This window comes from Mesoplodon bidens (assembly GCF_964165515.1).
Source record: "Mesoplodon bidens genome assembly, chromosome: 1".
NCBI lineage: Eukaryota > Metazoa > Chordata > Mammalia > Artiodactyla > Ziphiidae > Mesoplodon > Mesoplodon bidens.
The window spans coordinates 61,712,669-61,733,476 of NC_138176.1; the positions used below are offsets into that span (position 1 = coordinate 61,712,669).

At 33.0% G+C, this 20,808-nt stretch overlaps 1 protein-coding gene across 10 annotated transcripts in view; it reads left to right on the plus strand.

Moving 5' to 3' along the window:
- The window catches only part of LCORL (ligand dependent nuclear receptor corepressor like), a 182,431-nt gene that overhangs the window by 138,000 nt on the left and 23,623 nt on the right, over positions 1–20,808 (plus strand). For 7 of the 10 annotated variants that reach the window (XM_081245507.1, XM_081245498.1, XM_081245501.1 and 4 more), the window contains one exon: positions 13,314–13,407. The exons of 1 other annotated variant lie outside the window; for it this stretch is intronic. In XM_081245507.1, the coding sequence (XP_081101633.1) occupies positions 13,314–13,407 (94 nt within the window). Of the gene's footprint in view, positions 1–13,313; positions 13,408–14,728; positions 19,492–20,808 lie in introns of those variants that run through there. 2 more of the 10 variants (XM_081245506.1, XM_081245500.1) reach the window with 2 other exon arrangements.

The following is a 20,808-nucleotide window of genomic DNA, read 5'->3' on the forward strand; positions in this document are numbered from 1 at the left end:
GTCTGTTCTTTGCTCAGACAGGACGGGGTTAAAGTAGCAGCTGATTAGGGGGCTCTGGCTCACTCAGGCTGGGGAGAGGGAGGGGTATGGAATGCGGGGTGAGTCTGGGGCTGCAGAGGCCAGGGTGAAGTTGCAACAGCCTGAGGCGTGCCCTGTGTTCTCCTGGGGAAGTTGTCCCTGGATCACGGGATGTTGGCAGTGGCAGGCTGCACAGGCTCCAGAGATCCTTTTAATAAAGGTCTACGGGTAGTAAACCTTTGGGATTATTTTTCCAGTTTCTTATTCTTTTTTTTTTTAACCTTGATCTTCAAAGAGTTTTTTTTCTGGGTACACAAGTCTAAGCTGACTATTATTATTTTCTTAGCACTTCTACCATGATAGTGTCTTGGCTTCTATTTTTGCTATAACCACCCAACAAATAGTCTTTTCTTTGTAGGCAATCTTTACACACTTTTTTTATTAGCATGTCTCTCTCACTTTTCTCTCTGTGTTTTGTTTATGCTTTTTTGCAGGTTGTCCTGGATATGTTTGGGTATAGATTTCTTTATTATTTTTTTCCTTTTATTTATTTATTTATTGGCTGTATTGGGTCTTCATTGCTGCATGAGGGCTTTCTCTAGTTGCGGTGGGTGGGGGCTACTCTTCATTGCGGTGCACGGGCTTCTCATCATGGTGGATTCTCTTTTTGCAGAGCACAGGCTCTAGGTGCATGGGCTTCAGTAGTTGTGGCACATGGGCTTAGTAGTTGTGGCTCGTGGGCTCTAGAGTGCAGGCTCAGTAATTGTGGCGCATGGGCTTAGTTTCTCCGCGGCATGTGGGATCTTCCCAGACCCGGGCTCATACCCATGTCCCCTGCATTAGTAGGCAGATTCTTAACTACTGTGCCACCAGGGAAGTCCCGGGTGTAGATTTCTTTTCTTCATTCTGCTTGGAAGTCCTATCATTTCTAAAACCGAGGACAAATTTCTTTTATCAATTGTGATTTTTTCAGCCATTATCTTTTCAATGTAATACAGCTCCCATTTTTTCTCTTGTCAAAATTTACTGAGACATATTTTGTATCCTCTCATTCTATCCTTCATATCTCTTATCTTCTCTTTCATATCTTCCACTTCTTTGTCCCTTTGTGTTATATCCTGATTACTTAATTTAGAACTATCTCCAATTCACTGATTCCCTCTTGAGCTATTCTAATCACTGTTTAACCTTTGTCTTGAGGTTCTAATTTGTTATTATTTTTCCATTTCCAGAAGTTATTTGTTACTGTTTTGAAATATGCCTGTCAGCGTGCCCCTAATTTTACAAAAAGAATCAATAAGCAAGATATCAAGAGTGATTTGAGAGGATTATTTTAGGTAAGGTGGTCAGGAAAGCCTCCCAGAAGAAGTGAGTTTGAACAGAGAATTGAATAATGAGAAGAAGGTCCTCCACATGAAGATCTGAGGGCAGGGCATTCCAGGCAGAAGAAATATCAGAAACAGAGAAAAAAATATCAGAAATCAAAGAAGGCAGGAGCAAATCAGGTATGTTTGAGGAACTGTATGAAGATTGTCTCAGTCACTTAAAAATCAAGAGACTAGTCAAAGCTTTTCCCTAAAGTCAGATTATAGAGTGTCAAGAAATATAATTGTTATGGTATATTTAAGCTGGATTTTTCTCTTTTCTGTTTTGTAAAGAATATCACAAAAAGCCATGCAGTTTAAGTTCAGAAATTCCATAAATAAATGTTATTTACCATGTAACTGTCACTTGACTAACCTAATTAGCTGTACGAAGTATAAAAAGAAAAAGAAATCAATTTCTTTATAGCCATTACATTTTTCCTGAATATTTGTTATAGTTTGATATAAAATTAGCCACTCTATCACCACATGGTTTCCAGGTGATAATTCACTGAGCTTTTATTGCCCTTATAATTTTTTTCATGTATTTTCCCTCCAAATACAGCTTTCATAATATGTACCTTAACTTTGAAGTTATCAGTGTGCCAAAATGGGGTTCAAAATAACAGCTTGAATAAAGTAAAGCTGATATTACTCTATATTTAAATCTTCCTCTTAGTTTTCTATTACATGAAGAACAAAATTTAAGTTTTCTTTCCATGACCTACATGGCTTTGCTAAGACCTTGTCCCTGTCTACCCCTCTGGACTTAACTCCTTTTCCTCTCTTCCTGGCTTAGTATGTGCAAGTCACACTATCTGTCTGTTTTGGACACATTCTAAGCTTACTTCATCTCTGAACCTTCACTCTTGCTGATGGCTTTCCTGGATTATTCTGCCTTTAGATCTTCTTCTTTCTCTGGCTTGGCCCTCTTCATCATTTATATCTTAGCTAGAATATCAGCTTAACAATAAGACAATAATAAATTCCAGTGTATAAAAATAACTTCTGGGTGATAAAGAAGAAAACACCATCAGAAAAATCAAAAGAGAAACAGTAGTCTATGAAAAAAATATTTATAATTTATATTACAAAATAAAGGACTAATATTCTGATGCATTAAGAGTTTCAAAAATTGAGAAGTGAAAGATATACCAGTGATAGAAAAATGAGCATTGTTTTACTGTCAATTCATAGAAGAAGAGGTTTTAAAAGACTTTAAACGTAGGGAAACACACTTATAAACTCATAGGAAATACAGTCATATATGGTTCACACCTATCAGACTGATAAGAATTCAAGTTTAACAACATAATCTTTCTGGTGAGACTGTGAAGAAACAAGCACTCTCTAGTAATTCTCATTACTAGGGGAATACAAACTGGTAGAATCCTTATGGAGGGGAATTGACAATACATGTTAAAATTATATATGCATTTACTCTTTGAGCCAGAAATCTCACTTCAAGGAATTGAGCCTATAATTACACTTACACAAATATCAATGGTATACACTCAAGGTTATTCATTGGGCAACATTACTTACATAGCAAGGGATTAGAAGTAACCCAAATGGTTAACTAAATTATTGTACATCCACACAGTGGAAAACCGAGCATTTGAATAAAAAGGGTGAGAAAGATCCCTTTTTAGTGACATTTTCAAGTTTTAGGAGATAAAAGCAAGATGCAGAACAGTATATATATGTTCTCTTTTTGTATAAACAAAGCAGGAAAGATAAAACCTATCAGGGAATGAAGTAAATGAGGCTGAGGAGGCAGGATAGAAGTGTTGTGAATGGACCTTGTTATGTAGTTTTATATAAATGTTCAGATCCCAAAGAATAAGCATTTTTTTAAAGTTAAAGCAATCCCTAAAATTTGAAAAAGAATGTAACAAATGAGCATAGCTGCATCAAGTTAGTAATATATTAACACTAAGAAAAGAATGATGTCAGGTGACTTTACCCAGTATTTTGACTATACATTCTTGGTGGAATATATTCTAAGGACAAAAGAGTGCTTCAAAGAAATTCTAAACTTCTTTTAGTAATATTAGTAATAATATTGCCATTGTTTGTTATTTTGGATCTCTAGGATAAATCAAATATATAATCAGGTTAACATTGTTTTGGGAAACCAAGATTTTCAGGGTAAGAGAAGAAACAGACAAGTGTAAAATCAAAGTAAGCACCCTGTAATATTACATATGTGTAGATTGGAAATGTCACTGCAAACTCATGATTTTTTTTTCTTTTCAAAAATGTGCATTTCTTAGTCTGACCACTGAAATATTCTAAAAGCAATAACACGACAGCTCAGTGGCATTGAATTTAGACCAAGATTGTGGTCTTCTAAACATTATTTTCCCTTAAAGGGAAATAGGCTTCCTTGGAATCCAGGTCTGGATCAGGAAATGTACAGGATGAGCCTGGAACATCTTGTGCCAGCAAGCAAGGACGTGCCAAAGACTAATTTGTCAACCAAATGCAGGAGGCAACATTAAGGGTTCCCCATTGGCCAAATAAGAGAACATTTAAGCATCAGAAGGAAGAACAGTTTCAACTGAAACATGTTGAATGTTTTAAAATCCATTAGTTCATGATAATCCTCCCCCAAAAAAGGTGCCCCTCAAAGTCATTAGTCTACACTGGAGAAGCATAGCATACCAACTCCTTACTTTGAAAATGAGCAATTAGAGGAAAGAGTTAAAGCATTTATTTTGCTTTGCTTTTACAAATTGTATTTCAGGACAACCAAATAGTCTTTTGAGGAAGATTCTTAAAGAAGAATTTCAGTTAATAAATATGGCAGACATGACAGACTTTAAATATTTTTATTTTGCAATGCTTAGTAAGATAACTGAATCAAACATTATCAGAAGATAAAACTATTAGAGGAGAGGTTGCTTGGGGAACGTTACAATGGAGAGGTCAGGCTGTTGTCATCAGAATACACTGATCACTTAAGCATCATTAGAAACAGACTTTATACATCACTTGTGAAGTATTCCTGCCAGAGACGTTGAACATGAATCTAAGCGATTTTTTAGGTCAATGGTTCTCAAGTGTGGTCCAGGAAGCCCTCAGTGTCTCTGAAACTCTTCCAGGGGATACACCAGGTCAAAACTAATAATAACATATTATTTGCCCTTTTCACTCTCATTCTCTCACAAGTGTGTAGTGCAGTCAGTCAGAGGCTGATGTATGATTTCTGAACACATTGAATACAGAAGCATATATGAGAATCCAGCTGTCTCCTATTAAACAAGAAGCTTAATAGAAGCTAGGCATTTAAAAGATTTGCAAAATTATTTTTTAAAGTTCTCACTTTATTTTGACAGTTATTTTTCATTAAAATGTTTTTATAAACATTAACATTTATAGAGTTATCAATTACAAATATTTAAAGTTTTTAATTAGTTTAATTTATAATATGGTAAATATTATAACTCACCTAAACAAAAGTTCTTTGAGGTCCACAGTAATTTGTAAGAGTGAAGAGATCGTGAGAACCAAAAGTTTGAGAACCATTTGCTTTAGAGCAAAGTAAATGACACCATAGGAGAGCAAAAAGAACAAACCATAGTGTCAGACATTCTCTAGTAGAACTGATGACCTGGCCTCTTCAAAAAGTCAGTGTCATTATTTTAAACAGTGAGGGAAAGGGCTGCTATACATTTTAAGAGACATAGCCATCAAGAATAACACAGACAAATTAGCTCCTAATTTGAACATACAAACTGTAAAAAGACATTTTGGACTCACTAGAGGAAATTCAGTACAAACTACGTATTAGGTGATAACAAGGAATTTTTATAGTTATGTACAAAAATGTTCATATGTTTAAAGATGCATAAGAATATAGAAATGATGTGACAGCTGGAATTAACTTTAAAATACTTAAGTAGATAGAGATAAATAGAGAAAGTGTAGCAAAAATTTAGGTAATTGTATAAACTGAAGAGTGGATAGAAGGAATCATTCTATATTTTTGCATTTTTGAAAGGTATCTCAATTAAATTTCTTTTTTAAGAAAGAGCAAGTCATCTTCCCAGAGGCTTTAAATGATCATTTATTCCAACATAGTAACCTCTTCCCACCTGCCATTGTTATTATTCTGTTCTGTCACTGTGTTTTATTTTCATTGTAAGGCCTTACCACCTTGTGAAATTAATATTTTATTGACTTTGCTTTGTTCTACTAGAATGTAAATTACATGAGAGCAGGAACATTTTCTGTTTTGCTCCCTACTGTTTCCTTTGTGCCATTTAGAAAAATGACTGGCATATTATAACCATGCAATAAATATTAATCAAATGAATGAACTGTAAAGCTATGCATTGATCTTTTATTTATCCACCCAGAGGTAACTGCTTCGGTTTTCAATCCTTCCAAATCATTTTCTGGAAAAACATACTCAACACACACACTTACACACACTCACTCTCTCCTCCCAGAGCTCATTCTCACAAATCATTCATTATATAATCATCTATAAGTTGTATTTTTTAAATATCCATATGTTACTGTTTCTCTGCAGATCCATTTTAATACTTAAATTGATCTACTTAGCTGAATAGTGTTCAATTTTCTGGAAGGATCACATTATACTTAATTCTGTATCTTCAGGTATATTAGTGAACATGCTCGAGCTGGTATTTTGCAGTCAGTCTTAATTTTTACCTTAGGACATATTCCTAGACGTGAAATTGCTGCATAAAACAGCATGCATAAAGCTGTTAGAAGTCAAGATAGTGGAGGTAGGTGTAAGTTAGGACCAGAGGAGATACGATGGGGGACGATGGGGGGCTTCTGGGTTGATGGTGGTGATCTACATGCTATTTACATCGAAATGTTCAGTTTGTGAAAATTCATTAAATTGTGTAGTTAGGTTCATTCTTGTTATGAATGTTGTATTTTAATAAAAAGATTTTTAAAACTCATAAATCAATTTTAGATGAGCATGTTAAGGGCTAGCAAATCTAAAGTCTTCCAATATGATGTTGTAATAAGTATACATCCCACATTTTAAATGTTTGGTTGAAACTTAAACTTACATAATACACAGTACAATACATGGGATAAAAAAGAGAGTGTGTTTTTTAAAATATTTTTCAAGGTATTGACTTGAAGCCTTTTGAAACTTTGCTTTAGCTCAGTATTTGTAGGAATAACTGAAGAAAAAAAAATAACTGCAATGAAATTCTAAAATGGCATATGGTGGAAGTGCTGAAACCTTGTTTAATTTTACCAGTAATATTTCCTAATTAAATTTAGTATTATTAATTTTTACATCCTAAATTTACTGTAAGCACTTCACTCTGATTTATTTTGTCCCTTGTCATTATTAGTAAATAGTAGGTGAGTGAATTCTATGGGATTTCAGCTATGTATGCACTAAATAAAAACACATTGAGAAAGCAATAATTCTTCCCTTTAAAAAAGTGTTTGATATGCAGAAGAAGGCAAATGAAGGAAGGAAAAACCAATGTTAAAGCTTAATTGATGTGCTACTCTGATATTATATTATTTCCTCCATGACCCTGAAACTTTAACTCAGTGGTTAAACAAGTAACAAAAACAATTTTGAAATAAAATTTGGATAAACCCAAGTGATTGCTTTTACACTTCGGTATTATTTTGTTAATAAGTTTGCGGGGTTTCTTCATAAATATATGCTCATTATGGCAAACTTGGGGAAAGCAGAAAATTAGCGAGATTATATTAAGTGTGTATTTTATATATATTTGTACTTATCAGTAATATTGAAATCTTTGGTATATCTTTGTATATAAAACCACTTAAATGTTAAATACTATTTTCTTAAGATAGATGCCTAGAGTAGTGTGAACATTTTTAAGATTTTTGATAGCATATTACTAGATTATTTAGAAAAGCATTTGTTCCTAAACTGGTAATGTGTGATGGTGGCAAATTTATTGCGCCATTACCAACATTGTAACTTGACTTTTTAAAACATTACACAGATTAGAATTGTAGTTGAATACAGAGTCTGGAATAACTGCCTGAGTTTGAATGGCATTTCACTACTTACAGTTATCTTGGGCAAGATAATTAAAACCTCTTTTGCTTCAGTTTTATCATTAAAAATTGCAAATAAATAAAACCTATTTATATATTGGGTCGTGTGAGCCCTAAGTGGGGTTAAGACATATAATGCTCTTAGAGTGGTGTTCTGCACACTATAAAAATGTTATGGTTTTATATATTTAGATTTTTATATAAGCTCTGTTTTCTAGAATCAGTTAAATATAAATGATTAATATTTGAAATCAGGGGAATCTTCTAGAGAGTACAGTAGGGAAAAACAAGAGCTGAAGGCTGACTAGAACAATACATTGAGGGGCTAAAAGAAAGACAGGAAGACCCATATAAGGAGAGAGATAAGAGGTGATCAAAGACAAAGTAGAAATAGTATTAAGGTATTTATTAAAACTATTAACATAGGTTTGCATCAAACATCATGAAATGTTATATTGCATTGATTTGGATGAAAGTTTTATTGCTAGTGATTAGTGTTATTATGAAATTTAATTTGGAATATTTTCCCCTTGTCCAAACAACATAAAATGTATGTGATATTTTGTCATTAAAATTCACTTGCCTTCATGTACTGAATCTTACTGATATTTACATCTTTAATATTGATGATAAGTAATGTGTTTTTGAAGGTCTTTTAACTCATGTTCATACTCAGGTATGGACTGAGCTTGATGAATTTGTCTTGTATAGCAACCGGAGACCAATAGTATTGTGAGGAGTTAATAAATATGTTTTTAATATTCATATTTAATTTAGTGGTTAGTGATCATCAACTTGACATTCCTAAAGAAAAATCTGTTATTAGAGCCTAACGAATATAGAAATTGATGATTAAAAATCATTCTCGGCCTCTTTAACTGAACTGGAGTTTCTCTTTGTGTGAAGCTAACTTCTCTCCCATATAGATATCAACTTTTTGACTGTGCTGTCATTTTCTCACTAGCTGAACAAAGTTCATTGAGTTCATGATTATTTTGTCAGTCAGGGTCTGCTGTATGCAGTGCTATATGCTTAGGATTGGTGTGACAGAATTGAGCAAGTTGTTGATGAGTCAGTGAATTGGTCTTTATTGAGTTACTGTTGCTTTCAGGCCCTTGCTTAGAAGTGAGTCTTGTGAGAAAATCAGCTAAATAAGTATACTTAATTGGATATAAATCGTAAATAGATTGTAAACATAGTTACTAAATCCTCACAGTACTATTGGGCTTCAGGTGCTAAACTAGGCAAATTATAATAACACATCATAAATACAGTATAGAAGAATATGAAGGGTGCTATGGGAATATGAAAGAAGGCTGGGGAAAAATTAGGAAAACCTTCTTTGAGGGAATGATCCGGAAGGATGTGTTAAAGTTAGCCAGGCCAAGAGAGCACAGAGCATACTTTGAAGAATGGACAGAGGCAGGTAAGAGATGAGCAAGAATGGTGTCTTTGGAGGAGTGAAAGACAATTCTGTATTATGAGGGTTGTATTTGTCTGCTTTTAATAGATTCTTCATCAGGAATTTGCAGGAGAATACAGAGCTGAGAATAATTTGTAAACAGAAATCCAAATCTTGGTTTTGGAATGCAAATTCTCAAAAAAATTAACCCAATAAAATGTTGATACTCAAGAAATTGCTTAATTTGGTCATGGTTTCAATTTTCCAAACACCAGTCCATTTTTAAAGTTATCTGGTAGTGTCATGTAGACAATTACCTGACCTTGTTGGTAGATTACATCAGCCTCTCTTTAATTCTATATCTTTTGCACTAGTGTTTGCTGAGAGATAATTAAATTGTGTTGTTAATGCTCGGTCTACAACCAGTAAATGGAAACAATCTGTTTTTATTATTTGGAAAATTTTCTTATATACAGCAAAATGCAGTGTCATAAACATGTTCCTGTCACCCAGAACGAATAAATGTGTTATTTGATCATATTTTCTTCTAATATGTTTTCTCTTGAGGAACTATCACATCCTTTTGTTTATCCTTGAAAGCAACCTCTGACAATACCTATTTATGCATCTCTAAGCAAAATAGTTTTATGTGCTTTAGAGATTCACGTAAATGCATACCAGCATTCATGTTCATTTACTCCTGCAACTTGCTCTTCTTACTCATCGGATTAGCAAAAATTAAAAATCTCAACAACACCAAGTGTTGTCAAGGTTATGGAAAAAATTTTAGTAATATCTACAGAAGTTCAAAATGTATACCCTTCTGTCCAGCACTTACACTCCTAGGTGTGCATCTTAGAAAAATTCTTATACGTAAACACAAGAAAACATTTAGAAGGATTTTTGCTTCAGAATTGTTTGTAATAGTGAAAACCTAAAACAGCCTAAGTACCTACCAATAGGTGAATGGTAAATAAATTTCAGTCTCTCTTTCTGTCTTCTACTTATTTTCTGTTGCCCTGAAGCATTTAGCATGATAGGTGCTTACTTTTTATCCATCAAGTTAATTATTAGTACTTTGAAAATGTATACACACAAAACAATCTAGTTATGTGATATCTCCATTGTGAAGAAGTGATGCTGATAGGTGCAAATCAGCAGCAGAGGCAAGAAAATGCCCTTTTTTGCCATTTCTGATATTTTCTTTTTCTTAATCCTAGTTCCCAAGTTATTTCTCCCCTTCTCTTACTGTTTTTGTTTTTCTATTTCAGATAATCCTAGGGGTTACTCTTTATGATTTTTCTAGCTCTTGAGCCACAGCCTTTATGATGGAAAAAAGAATCATGATACCAGCAAAATACTTTAATATAGGTGACAAAACCACTAACAAAAAGTGAGATTTTTTATATATAACATGGGCAGCCTAAGTATGGAGAATGGGTTATGGAAAAAAGATAAAAGCATTTCTCACCTGGGCCACTGTTTAGAGTTCCTAAAGAAGAAGTCCTTTTAAACTTCTTTTAAACCATAGTTCTTTTAAAGATGGAGCAGGGCTTAAGTCTAGCTCATCCTCAAGACTGAAATTAGCTATCAAACCAGCAATCAAGGAGTGGTCCAAAAAGGACAAGAATACCTTTACTGTCCTAGCTAGGGAGCTACAGCCTAGTTTTCATAGTTAATATAAAGGAGAGAGAGAAGGAGTTCTCTGCACCTCCTTATTTATGGTTTGTGGAGTAGTTAACCTGAAATCGACCATATCAAAAGTCTAAAATTTAGAACTGGAGAAATTCATTAATTTATTCTGTAACATTGACAAGGAATAACACACTTATGAAGAGTGTATTTTATATGCTATAAACTACATAAAACGAGCAGAATCAAAACGAGTGAATTCAGTGATAAATCTGAATATGGATTAGGTAGTAATGACTTTTTTGAAGATGGTCTTATAAGACCTTAAGATAGTAAAATTTTAAGTGCTGAAGAAGAGAAATGAGATAGTAAAGGAGAAGACAACATTCATTTCTCTATTTTAGTAGGTTATAGCACTCTACTTTTGTTTATGAAACACAAATGAGTAAGTCAGGATTCCTGACCTTGAGGAATTCAGTCTCGTGGAAGAAAAAGATACGTAAATCAAAAATTGCATGAGAGTGTCGTAAGTGTTACAGGATGCTGTTGACAAGGTGAACACTAAGATTCTACTTGTGGGGGGATCTGGATCTTTAAAGATGAGGCGTTTGGCAAGTTGAAAAGTGGAAAGAGCATTCTAGGCAGAGGGAACCATGCACTGCAGTTTGAGAGACCTGACACCACATAGCATGTTTGAGGAACTGCAAGTGGTTTAGATATACAGGAAGTGTGATGGTTGAGATAAGTTGTTGACTAAGCCTAAGATTGGGCTGAATGGATAAACTGGGGCGAGACACTTCATTTAATAATTTTTTAAGGTAGTATATACCATGTACTTTATTTGTCCAGTCTCCCTTTTTACCCTTTCAATCTAGGCATTCTAACCTCTAGCAATAACTGAATTCCTTCTAGTTCCTCTCAATTCTTTCCAGCAAATATTTATTGAACACTTACTGTGTGCCAGCCACTGTTGTAGGCAGTGGGGATACATCAGTAAATAAAATAGACATGATCTCTGCCTTCACATAGCTTATAGTCTGGTGGCTAACACTAATAAGTCAATAAGCAACTAGAATATAGCCTGCTAAATGCTAAATACTCTAGGTAAGTGTTGCAAGTATAGGAACCTAGAATAATGACAACCAAGTTCAAGTTGTGTCATGAATGACTGAATAATGAGTAAGATTTGGTGACTATTAGGATGAGTGTGGGGATAGAAGGAGAGGATTAAGAGACTTCTAGGCAGAGGAAACTAACTGAAAGTGTGAAAGCCTAGAGGTGAGAAATAGCATAGCACTTTCCCAACAGGTGTCCCTGTTCCCCCCTTAGCCCCTTGCAGTCCATTCTCCCCACAGCAGATTGATCCTTTAAAAACATAAATTAAAATTGTGCCAGATTTATGCTTAGAATCCTCCAGTGGTTTCTTATCTTTCAAAATAAAATTTCTTACCATGGCCTACAAGGCCCTATGTGATCTGCCTGATTTCTGATTTCATCTCTCACAGTCTTCTTACTCCACTCTAGTCACCCTGGCCTCTTTGCTGTTCCTTAAACATTCCAGATATGATTCCATATCATAGCCTTTGCACAAACTGATCCTTCTACAAGCTTACCCCAAGATAATCTGCTTGGTTGGTACTGTCACTTTGTTCAGGACTCTGTTCAAGCCCAAGAGGCCTTTACTGATAATACCTGATAAAATAGCAGCTGCCTTAGTCCTACCCTCATTACTCTGTCAGCTCACTCTGCTTTATTTTTCCTAAGTAGCACTGATCATCAACCTGAAATATGGTTGTTGTCAGTGGTGGTGGTGTATGAATTACCTAACTAGATCACAAGCACCAGGAGGATAGGTACTTTGTATACCTTTTTTTTACTGCTGGTCTCCAAGTTCCTGAAACAGTGCTTTGCACATAATTAAATTTTTAAACCTAGTTGAATTTTTTAGTATATTTTTTAAACATGGGTTTTCTTAAAATTATTTCTTGTAGCTTTAATTTTCAATTTTTTAGCTATCTGTAGAGATATATTCCCAGTATGTATTGCTGTGTTTTAAATTCATAGTTTATTCTTTTTTATTTTGAAGTTTATCAGATTAACAACATATCTGAATCATTGAAGCTTCATCTATGTAAATTCAACATTATAATAGTAATAAAAATAACTACATGTTAGTAACAAATACATATGCAGTTGTTTCCTAACAGTTTACTTTTCCTAAAATGTTATATTGTGTCTTCATCCAATCACAGATATAACCACAATACATTACATAGGCAGTGATTCAACTGTTGTACATTTCAGTTATTTAAAACAGGAAAATTTTATGCTGAGTTCTAAAAAATAGATTGGTTGTACATAGAGTCACAGATTACCTAAAGTATGTGTTCCACATATTACTATCCTAGTAAATGCTAATTATTGCTTTCTTCTTCATCATCATATTTTCTATGCTTTCTGTTTTGTTCAACGTATTCCTACTTTGCCAAAGCATCATCTGGGCAGCCTTGAATAGGAAGCAGTCATGTTTCTATTGAATGAGCAGTCAATGGCTGTTCACTGCAGAACAGTGGAAAAGGTGACCAAGGGTGGATTTTAAACATTTTATATCTAGTCTCTTTGTTTCTTCATATCACTTGGCAGTGCCAGCTCCTTCTCTGTTCTTTTTTCCTATGTAGTGCCTTCCCAGTCATGTATTGTTGCTAAAACCACAAGATGAGTTGGTGATGGCCATGTGTCAAATACAAGTGTTAATTTTTAGGTCATGAATTAGTAGATCATCAAAATATGAAATGTTAAAATGTTAAGGATTACCTGTCACAAATATAAAGTTTTTTCTCTTGCAAAAATTATAGGGGATGGAGTGTTAGATCTCTCTACAAAGAAAACCAGCATAAAATCTGAAGAGTCATCCATATGTGATCCTTCTTCTGAAAATTCAATGGCTGGGTAAGCAATATCTAGGAAATATAATTTAATATTAATATAAAATTATGGAGAGAACTCTTAATACTACTCTGAATAGATTGACATATATAGTTTTCTTCCAGAATTTTTGTCACTCATAAGTGTGTGTCTCTCATACCTTTCATTTGTCCTTTCTCTTTCTTTTTTATTCTTTCTGTTAAAGAAAAGTTATCAGAACAATCACCAAACTTTAGTTCATGTTACTAAAATGAACTACCAAATTAATCATAGAATACAAACTAAGAAGCAGGACGAGTAAAGAGAATTTTAAATTCAATATTTAGGAGGCAATTTTAAGGAAAATATGTAATTTCACTATTTAATTTTTTTAAACAACCAGTTTTAAAAGTATTATGCTTACTAATTCTTATAACTAACTTAACAGTATTTAGATTTTTTTCATTGTGTTCTAGGTGTGGTGGCAGACTACTTTATCTAGTAATCACCACAAAAAATCCTTTCATGCTTTAAAAGCTGCTGTTAAATTAATTAAATAGTTAATAGTGAAATGCTGTTCTGTTGGATTTTTGGATTTTTTTTTTTTTTGGTAACTTTTGCATCTTCCCATTAACAAACTGCATAGGAAACTTTTTAGTAACATTTAAATCTCAGATGTAGAGTGTAATCTGTTTCAACTAAGGCTGTAATAGCTTTTTGAGTCATGAGGTATAGTGAGCTTTCTGTTTAAGAAACTTTAAAAGTTATAGTGATACATTCGAAATAGAAATAACATCTATAAAATCTAAAAGTATTTTACCCAAATATAACTTATCTACTTGTTTCAGATTTTAAGTTTTTATCTAGAGAAAAATTAGTCTTGTGGAAATATGGGGTATTTGTGTTTGGAAATATTCTTGGTGCTACAAATTTCCTTTAAAGGGGTTGACTCTTTTATTACTTGTTTAGCGGTAACGTCACTTTTCTACTAACAAAAACTCCTTTAGGATTTGGGTATTTTATATAATGGAACTCTAATTGTAAAAAAATTATAAGTGTTGCTCTGCAAGCATCTGTCAGAGGACTAGCAACATCATGAGAATATTTTTACAAATACTGAGCTAGGATTTTATGTTCTTGGAAGGTCTGCCCGTTGAGGCCACCGTATGATTGACACATTGTCCTACCAGGACTATAGCGTTTGCTTTGATAAGGAGCAACTACTACATCTCACAGACTTAAAAGAGTCATAAGCAGTGATGTTACCTAAGCAAGGAGTATAATAAAGGAGTGGACCCTCCCTTTCCATAGCTGTGTGAGAGTCTCTCATGCATCAGTTTACCATCGTTTCATTCCATCCATCCAGGAGACTACACAGAAACAGAGAGGACTATGTGGAAAGAAGTGCTGAGTTTGCAGATGGTTTGCTCTCAAAAGCTTTGAAAGACATTCAGTCTGGAGCACTGGACATAAATAAAGCAGGCATACTTTATGGCATACCTCAAAAAACTTTACTTCTCCACTTAGAAGCCTTACCAGCAGGGAAGCCTGCATCTTTTAAAAACAAAACTCGAGATTTCAATGATAGTTACTCATATAAAGACAGTAAAGAAACTTGTGCAGTGCTGCAAAAAGTAGCCTTGTGGGCGAGAGCTCAAGCAGAGCGCACAGAAAAAAGTAAACTCAATCTACTTGAAACCTCAGAATTAAAATTCCCAACAGCTTCCAGTTACCTCCATCAGTTAACTCTACAGAAAATGGTTACTCAATTTAAAGAAAAAAATGAAAGCCTACAATATGAAACACATCCTACTGTACAGTTAAAAATTCCTCAGCTACGAGTAAGTTCTGTTTCAAAACCACAACCTGATGGTCCTGGTCTGCTGGATGTTATGTATCAAGTTTCCAAAACCTCTCCAGTCCTGGAAGGATCAGCTCTCCAAAAACTGAAAAATATACTCCCTAAACAGAACAAAATAGAGTGTTCTGGGCCCGTAACTCACTCAAGTGTTGACTCTTATTTTCTACATGGGGACCTCTCTCCTTTGTGTCTTAATTCTAAAAATGGAACAGTTGATGGAACCTCTGAAAATACTGAAGATGGGTTGGATCGAAAAGATAATAAGCAGCCCAGGAAAAAACGTGGCCGTTACCGGCAATATGATCATGAAATAATGGAAGAGGCTATTGCAATGGTAATGAGTGGGAAAATGAGTGTTTCCAAAGCACAAGGAATTTATGGGGTACCTCACAGCACTTTAGAATACAAGGTAAAAGAAAGATCTGGAACACTGAAGACTCCTCCGAAGAAGAAACTCCGATTACCAGACACTGGGTTATATAATATGACAGATTCAGGGACTGGCAGCTGCAAAAACAGCGGCAAGCCTGTGTAGATTACTTGTTAGGAAAATGTGTGTATGTGCGTGTGTGTGTGTGTATGCGTGTTTGCGTGTGTGTATGTGCACAGGTGTGTATTTGTGTGTCTGTATACACACATGTGGGAATTACAGATGCTCACTCTGACAGGAGACATGAAATTTTACAGTTCAAAAACCACTTACATGCCTTTTGAAAAAAAAGTTTTATTCAGGGTTTTCACTGTGGACAGAACTATATAGTTGCTTACTTAATTCTGATAGTTTGTATTTAATCCTTGTATAAATAAGTGAAAAAGATTCAGGTTTTCTTTAGTAGTCAATAGCATAAAGCGTTGTGGGAAAACAAGTAATTGTCAAGTGAAACATTTTTATTGGTGAAAGACCACTCCAGCCATTCAGTTGAACCATCTTATAATGGAAATATATTAATAGTTTGTAAACATTTTTGCATAGCATACTTACATTTGTTGTAAGTATATCAAACAACCAATCAAAGTTTAAACAGACAGCTATCTCCACACTAATAAAAATTAATATATACAGTATTAGTACACTACAGTGCATTCTATGAAATATGAAATGCACTCAAGTGCATCCACCAGGAATAGAAAAGAAAACCTTAAATGATATGTATAATGAAATTTAATATTTATCATTTAATAGTTGATTTAGCAGGAAGTTGGGGTTTATGAGGTATATACTTTAAAAAAAACTGACACATAGTTAACCCCAGCAGCTATAGAGTCCTTTAATGTAAGATGGAATACTAAGAACAAAAAGTAATTTAAATTTAATTATTAAAATAATTTAATTTTGTTTTTCATTTGAAAAATAAGCTAATGTGTAAGGTTAGAAAAGAAAGTTGGAATGCAACTTAGAGCATGTTTATAATGTGCACAGAAAAAGCTTGAGAATGATAATTTTGGTTTAAAATGTGCTGGTTAGTTGATGTTATGACTACTTTAAATTTTAAGGATTGTGACACACTCCTACTATTGAAAAACCTCAGTGTAACTTTAATATATTTGCTGCTGTGACATTTCAAAACATTTTCAGTTTATCAAAATGAATTACAGATTTCATTTTGGTGGGCGATACATTATCATTTTGCTAATAACCAAATTTGCAGTTTGTTCAGGGTCTTGAATAGATTTACAGATATTTAACACTGAAGCTGTTTTGAACTTTCAGTAATGTAAACTCTCTACTAATTGGGTAGTTAGAAGCTGGGCAGTGCATTTTAACTTTTACTAGACTCATAAGAGAGACCAGTAATTTTATATAGCAGTTTCAAAATGTGGTTCAGAGTATCCATGTTGGATTTATGAAGTATGCAGTTTTAGTGGTAAAATGTTATAAAGCATGTGCCTCCATAGAAAGAATGGGGATTTGCTTCATAAATTCAAAATTCTTCGAGTGCCCCTTTTCTCTATTAAAATTCAGGTTCTGATTATTTTTTCTAAGCCAGTTTTCCTAAGTCCAAAAGGAATACTTAAAGCTGAATTTAAAAAATAAGTGCACCTTGTCAAATACATGTGTTTTTACACTTGTGTTTGTGTGTATCTAGTAATCACATATACATGTAATACTAAAGAAATTTTCAGCTATTACATTTTAAAACTGCTTACATATCTTTAAGGAAACTGAAGAGTGGGAAACTACACAACTGAGTAGTTATTTGGTCTCTTAGATCCATACTGAACCCTCTTCAGCTATTAATGTTACCTGCATACTAGGGTATGAATCCTCTTGCTTTTTTTTTCCCCACTAAGAAAGTATACATAATAGATTGCAAAACAGCAGATGTCAGGGTCATCTTTCTTTTTAAAGAATTAAGCCATATTTTGTGAGGGCCAGAACTTGGATTATTTAATATATTTCCCCTTCCCCCCCCCATTGAAAAACAAAGTTAAAGTAAATGTTTCAACACAATTTTATTGACCTCTTTATACAGAATTTTACTTGCAAGAATTTGGGGGCTTGAATGCATTACATAATATTTATATTGTATTGAGCTTTTTTATTCCTCACACTATATTTACATTAATAAATTGATTGAGAAGTTTATAGTAAAGGGATACTTACAGAACACTTTTATATCATTTAAAAGATGACCTGACCAAAAACTTTACAGGATTCATAAAATCAGGGATCATTTTGCTATTGACTTCACAGTGATCAGTAGTTTTATAGGTAATATTATAGTTAATTTGCAGCATTTTAGTACTTGTATTATTTATTTTTGGTCAGAAATAGTAAATTAAATATTTTTTGATAGTTTATAGGTAATGATCAACCCATAACTTTTAAAAGAAACAAAATGTTTCTAATTATTGAGTTAACTTTTGATTTTACAAACTAGGAAAGGCAGGGAAATTTATGGGTTCCCCTTCTCCCCAGTGATTCTGTTAAGATGTTCTTTATGTTAAACTTTCAAAGTACTTTATAAATTTAGTTACCAGTTACTACTTATTAACTGACAATTTTCTGAAAAATCCAGTTTCAGCAGACTTTTAATGAAGGTGAAAGCAGCCCTTATGTGCTTTCTACTTATTTGAATGTTCCTCAAGTATTTTATATTTAAAAAAAAAAAAAAGGAAAAGAAAAAACAGTGCCTCTGTTTTTAGAAAACTACTGCTCAGTAAAGTTGTTTAAACCATTTCTGGTAGCTAATGACAATTTTATATTAAATTGTATACTAACTTTAGTGAGACCGATTTTTTTAGTTGTTTACAGTACAAATACTTGTATTTGTTTTTTAATTGCAGTATTTCCATTGTCGCAGTAATTTAGTAAAACTCTGTGGCTGCCTTGATTTTGACAGATTTTGTTAATATAAACTGATTGTTAGGCAATTAGTTATATTTATGCATAAATCAATTGCACTATAATTCATGAATTATTTATTACAATATTTTCTAATGAATTCATGTATCTGTCTTGTGTTGTAAATGTACTGTAATTCTGTTTCTACTTTGTGTTGTTATATATCTAAATCTGATTGTATGAATTTTAATTGTTCAGTTAACGTGTTTCTAGGTTGTAATTTGTAGTAAAGCACTTCAATGCTTTTGCACTTAAATTTACAACACTGTTGGTGTGTGATTGATTTACTCATTCAGTAAAAGGAAAAAAAAGAAAAGAAAAGAAAAAACTGACTACACTGGCTTCTTTGATTCACTCTAGGAAGCAGTTTTATTAATATTAATATTAGAAATTAACTTTCTCCAAAGACAGCTGTTTCAACAACAAAACTTGTAATGGCAAAATGGATAGAAACTTACAAAAAAAACAGAATTTTTTTTATATATAAATCAAACAGGAAAAGGTTAGAAAAAAATTTTAGCATGAAAAACAAGGGAGCTGTGAAACATACAATTTTAGAATCAATTGAGAATAAATTCTAGATTGGAGGCTTATGTGTATTCAACTATTTACTTATATATTAGGTTTTTCTTTGAGATTCTAACATATAAGAAATATGGAAAAGAAAAAAATTGAAGGCAAATAAGCATATTGTGGAGCTTTATAATTTAAGAACTTAGTTATCTAATATCTGATATATATATATATATATATATATATATATAATCTTAATACCTGAATATCTAATTAGTAACTTTTTAAAGCTGTTCTTCATAAGACATTAGATAGAAATTACTGGCCACTGTGGTATTTTTGAGATTTTTGAAGTTCCATTATTAAAAATAATAAGTATAGACTTCCTTGGAAAGTCAAAAGAGAGCTATAAAAATCAGTGGTTTTCAGAATAGTTAACACTAGTCATGAATTTTTATTATTTCTACTCTAGACTTTACTAACAGAAAAAAATCATTTGAGCATTCCAAGAACTGTTACAAAAGCATGTTAATCTTTAAAATGTAGTGCAATGTATTTTTCTGAGAAACATGTAAAATCTCTTTATTTAGTCACAGATATGTTTAATAGGCCATAACATAACTTTTAAAGAAACCTGTTGGAAATGTGTCTATCAGAACTTGTGGGGTTTTCTTTTGCTTATGTGAAAATTATAACTTTTAATTTGCTGGGAAAGAGTATAGTATCACTTATATCTTCTTATTTGATAGTTAACATTTACTCCTGCCTCTGTTCTCTACATAGGTTTCTTGAATTATCCAGTAGTGAATCTTCAGAGTCAGTTCAATTATTTTACACTCCCAACCATGAAAACATTTACAAAAAATTATTTTCAGAAAAGAAAGGATACTGAGGTCACGTCCTATCTTCATCTGTCTAGAGGTGTCAGTGGGCTTAAAAAGTTTTACTGTAATTTCGTATCTCCTATCTCTTTGATAGCCACTTTATGTCAAATCACATGCTAGTTGTAGTAGTGAAACATTGGTTGAATCTAGTAAAGATACCTTTTTTCTAGAAAAATTTTGATCAAATTAGATCAAATTAGAAACATTTGCTTTGTTGTTTTTGTTACTCACTGTAATTTTTATAAAATGTAGATAAAATATTGCATACTTATCTGTGAAACAGGGTAAGCCAGTTTTAGGGAGGAAAATTTAAAAAATAAATCTCACTTTTCATTTTAAAAGAAAAATTCTTTAAGTTTTAATATTCATGAACATAATAACCCTTTATTTAAACAAAATACAATCTTCTATAGCAATTTATAATCAGCATATTTCAACTCCAACCCTAATAAAATTTCTACAAGTCAGGAACTAACAACAAATATAAGAAATCACAAGTGGGAGGCTATTTTCATGTACAGAGTTTGGTGATATGTTTAATTTAAATAGATACTTTTCTGAAACAGAATTCTTTTAATATATTTTATTCTTCTTGCTGCTGGTATTGGATTAAAAAGCCTTTTGTAGACCTCTACATTGGTTGCTAAGTAATCCTGGGTTTTAGTTAACATTAGATGTATGTTAGTTTTTGCAGTGGGACATTTTCCAGCATTTGAAATTAAATAATTAGGTAAGTAATGCCTTTAGTTTTGATGTAATTAATTTAGTATCTAAAATCAATTAAAAATAGATTTCATTTTTAAATAGCTTCAATTTTTATTTTCTTATTAGGTTAAAAGGCC